Below are 4,246 nucleotides of genomic sequence, written 5' to 3'. Positions count from 1 at the left end.
CTATTGAGATTTTAAGAAAATCCAACTTCTAATTTGGTAGAACAGGGCATCATAAGTTGAGTCACGATCTTTGATGTCCATGATAAGCATCATCCTTGATCCAGCTTGAAAGGCAAGCATTACATGTTGTTGTCGCCGTAGGATCACCGAAGAGGAGGGTGGAAGCAAGAGCCATGATGATCAAATAATGACAGCAGCCTAAGGTGTGTGGATGGCAGCCTACATGCCCACCTGCATGTGAACACACCCTTAGAATGAGGTGTCCCTAAGAGGGCTTGAATCTAGGATCTCCCATGGCTTGTCTACTACAGCCAATATTTGGAAGGGTGGTACTCCCTTGTGGTACTTGGGTCTGTGTGTATGGTGAGTAGTATGGTGTGTGTGTGTGTGTGTAGTGGGGTAAAATTCTCGTGTGCGATTAGGAATGGAATAAGACCTCATGAAAAAAAATAAAATCTCAAATTCGATATGATTAAAAGGATAGCATGCATGCTATTTGGTGTTTCTACATCGAACCTATCATCTCAAGGTTTGTAAACACTCTTGCAAGGGATATCTCTTATCCATGACTCTTGGACCAAGGATCTTCTTCTCCCTTGAATCCCCTATCCAAGTTTGGTTGATCTCTTAACTAGCGAATAGCTCATTTGTACTCAATCAATGCTCATTTCAAGATGACATACAAATCTCCTATATCCACATATTGGTTAAGGATGCTATCCAAATTCGTTGAGAATTTGTTGCACTTGGACACATGTTAATAGTCAATTATGACACAAAAGTTCACAAAGCCATATAGTTAAGTGTACTAAGAGAAGGAAGTATTACATGTAAAGTTCACAAACTATAAGAGGCATGTTCTTGTGTGTGCGTGTGCAGCTGCGCATGCACGTGTGCGCATACGTGTGTGTGTGTGTGTGTGTGAAGAGAGAGAGAGAGAGAGAGAGAGAGAGAGAGAGAGAGAGAGAGAGAGAGAGAGAGAGAGAGAATATAAGTGAATGGTTCATCATATTCCCTTTAAATGGTTTTTAGCAACATCCAATGTGGAATAAGTGAATGGTTCATCATATTCCCTTTAAATGGTTTTTAGCAACATCTAATGTGGAATCACACTAACATGTATACCATCTTAGTTTGTAAATGTCTATACCATTAGGATATATGCAAAATACTATTCATCAATAGTTGGAAAGAAAAAATAAAACATATAATGCTATATAAACAATACACAATATAGTAATGATATGTCGTATTGATAAACCTCGCTCATGCACTTCACCCTTTTGTAAGAGCCCTAAGAGAGTTCTTGCCTAGTCACACTTGCCCAACGCAAAGTTTGCTCACATAACAATCGAGAGTTCAATTTATTAAGGTTTTTGGCCATATTCAATACAACAAAACGAGAGCTCAATTTATTATATATGTAGTAATAGCTTATATGCATAGAAGATTTTGAATTCCATAAAAAGTCCATTTTATTTTGAAGATTGATTTATTGATATTATTTATTTGGATTTCTACAAAATGTATGTTTTCTTGTAGGGGGGGTGGTGGTGGTGGTGGTGTGTGTGAGAGAGAGAACGGAAAATAAAATATCTGATAAATCTCTCTACGTAAGAAATTATTCAACAAAGGTTCTAAAAGCCACAAGAAAAGAGATCCAAAAAAAAGAAACTTTTAAACTGGTATTATTTGAAGTCGGCTTTTCAAACACCGTTTTTTTTAAAAACGAACGAGAGAGAGAGAGAGAGAGAGATTGATTGTATCGTTAAGATTCACTATAAGAAATTCCAATACATTAACTTATTCTCACACACTGTAGGTTTCAGTTAGTACACTCGTCTGTGTTGTAAGCAACAAAGCTACTATGCCGGGTGCTGCCTACCACTGAAATGAGCCGAAAGAGGCACGGCCATTTCGCACGACAGCTTTAACACCTCCGTGAGATCCACAGGGTGGCGATCGTCTGCAGAGAGGTGGAATCGCTGCACGATCCTGGCCACCCAAAGGTGCACTGTTGCCAAGGCGAGAGCCTTGCCGGGGCAAACTCTTGAGCCCGCGCCGAAGGGAGCCAAGCGCAGGTCGCCCCCCCTCACATCCACGTCCTCCCCCCCTTCCCTAGGCAGGAACCGCTGCGGCATGAACTTATCGGGTTCGGACCAGATGGCGGGATCATGCGTGATTGCCCACATGTTCACCATGGCCGTGGTTCCGGCAGGGACGTAATGGCCGGCAATCTCGACGTCGTGAATGGCGAGCCTTGCCCACGACAGCAAAGGCCCAGGCGGATGAAGGCGCAGACCTTCTTTCACAACTGCTTGCAGGTAAGGCATGCTGGCCACGTCGGCGTCGCGGACGGTGCCACCCTTTATCCCCACTACAGCCTCCACTTCAGCATGCAGCTTTGCCTGCACGGTAGGATTCAGAACAATCTCGGCAAGGATCCACTCTGTAAGGATGGCCATGGTATCTGTGCCTCGGAAGATCATCTCCTGTGGTTGCACAATAATATGAGTCAACAACAACCAAATATTATGGCTTCACGTAAATTATACGCACAGTAAGGTAGAACATGACAATTATTATTTTGCAACTCACCCAAAGAATGGATACCATATCGGAATCAGCCAATTTTTCCACCCCTTCCAAACCGAGGAGCACGTCCACAAAGTCACACGAATCATTCGTGTTGCGAATGGCAGCACCGATATTGCTGCTCCTGTGCTCGTCTATTATTTTCTGAACGAACGCGTACACTCGCGGCACTAGCTCGTCGCAGCGTTGTCGAATGCGCAAGGGGTCCACACGCTCGAAAGCTGCAGGCAAGTGGTCCGCCATGTTGAAGGCTCCCAGCAGCTCGAAGCCTTCCCGCACCATGCTTTGCACCTCCGCAGCCTCGGCGCTGCTATGCTCGGAGAATGCGTAGCGCCTGCCAAACACGGTGGCAAGGATGTTGTTGAGGGCTGCATGCTGCAAATAAGGGCGCACCTTCTGCACGTCGCAGCTACCATGGGCGGGAGAGCCTATGGCATCTAGCATTATGGATGCCTCGAGCTGACGGTTGTGCTCGTGAGCGGCAATGCGACGCGGCGAGAAGAGGTGAGAGGCGGCGAGGCGGCGGAGGCTGCGCCAATGATCGCCGTAGGCCGCGAATCCGACGGCGCGCCCAAAGAGGAGCTGCTGTGCGGATTGTGTCAGAGGGCGTTCTGCGAAGGCGGGGCTGCATAGGATGTCCCGGGCAATGCTGGGCTGACTGGAGACGACAACGCGGGTGGAGCCCAAACTTAAAGCCATAAGAGAGCGTGCATTGTGGCCGGACGCGAGGGCCGCGAGGCGGCGATGGGCGGTGTAGCTACAAGTGCCGGCGAATGAGAGGAGGGAGCCCAGAACTGGAAGGCCGCGGGGGCCTGGAATGGGAGGGAAGTGGCGGGTGGCAGGCTTGCAGAAGAAGCTCGTCATCCCCCAGGCAGGGCCGCCAGGGTATGCCCAGCTTAGAAGGGCCGCGAGAAGCCAAATTACCAAGAACGCGAGGAGAAAGAGAGCGGAGGAGAAGAGCCTGGGAGACGAGCAAGTAGAGAGGCAGTGGAGGAGGAGGGTATGGTCAAGGTGGGTGCAACTGGTGTGGAAGAGTTCTAGAGCCATCGATGATCGCTGGGAAACTTCAAACGTGGACTGGTCTTTTATGGGTGCAAGGAGCGGTTAAAAAAGAGCTTGTTAGACTAGGTAGCCAGAATAAGTTGGATATGAACCTAGACTCTCCATCATCACGTTAATATTCTCTTACGTTTCACCTTATCAACAACAAGGTTAACCGGTATTTTTCTTCTTAAAACGAAGATAAACACTAGATCACAATCTGATCTCACCTTTTCCTTAAAAAATGTTGGACATGTCCTTTCACACCCCCCCCTTTCCGAGTTTATCCAAGCTTCAACAACCTAGAGTCCCCTTCGAAGTTCACATAGAATAAGTAAAAATTCCATGGCTTTATGGGTAAAGGGTAAAACTTCATGGATTTAAGGCATACACTTGTCGTCATGGTGTAGCAATTTTGATTACTCCACTTGCCCCTTTCATAATCCCCCGCCCCCCAAAGTTTATCCAAGCTTCAGCAACCTAGAGTCCCCTTCTAAGTTCACATAGAATAAGTAAAAATTCCATGGTGTTATGGGTAAAGGGTAAAATTTCATGGATTTAAGGCATACACACTTTGTCGTCATGGTGTAGCAATTTTGATCACTTCACA

The 4,246-nt window shown here is 46.5% G+C and overlaps 1 protein-coding gene across 1 annotated transcript; it reads right to left on the bottom strand.

The window, feature by feature from the left end:
- Positions 1 to 1,760: 1,760 nt before the first annotated feature.
- LOC147630637 (cytochrome P450 78A4-like) lies at positions 1,761 to 3,655 on the bottom strand. The gene is made up of 2 exons (XM_086810031.1): positions 2,599 to 3,655; positions 1,761 to 2,492 (listed from the first exon to the last, which is right to left on the bottom strand). Exons 1-2 carry the CDS (start codon positions 3,640 to 3,642, stop codon positions 1,866 to 1,868), a joined length of 1,671 nt encoding a protein of 556 aa, XP_086666157.1. The 5' UTR covers positions 3,643 to 3,655; the 3' UTR covers positions 1,761 to 1,865.
- Positions 3,656 to 4,246: the final 591 nt, after the last annotated feature.

This window comes from Cibotium barometz, chromosome 16 (genome assembly GCF_041138505.1).
Source record: "Cibotium barometz isolate CiBa-2024 chromosome 16, ASM4113850v1, whole genome shotgun sequence".
NCBI classification, from domain to species: domain Eukaryota; kingdom Viridiplantae; phylum Streptophyta; class Polypodiopsida; order Cyatheales; family Cibotiaceae; genus Cibotium; species Cibotium barometz.
The sequence above is the reverse complement of the archived record's forward strand: the minus strand, read 5'-3'. Positions and strand labels throughout refer to the sequence as shown.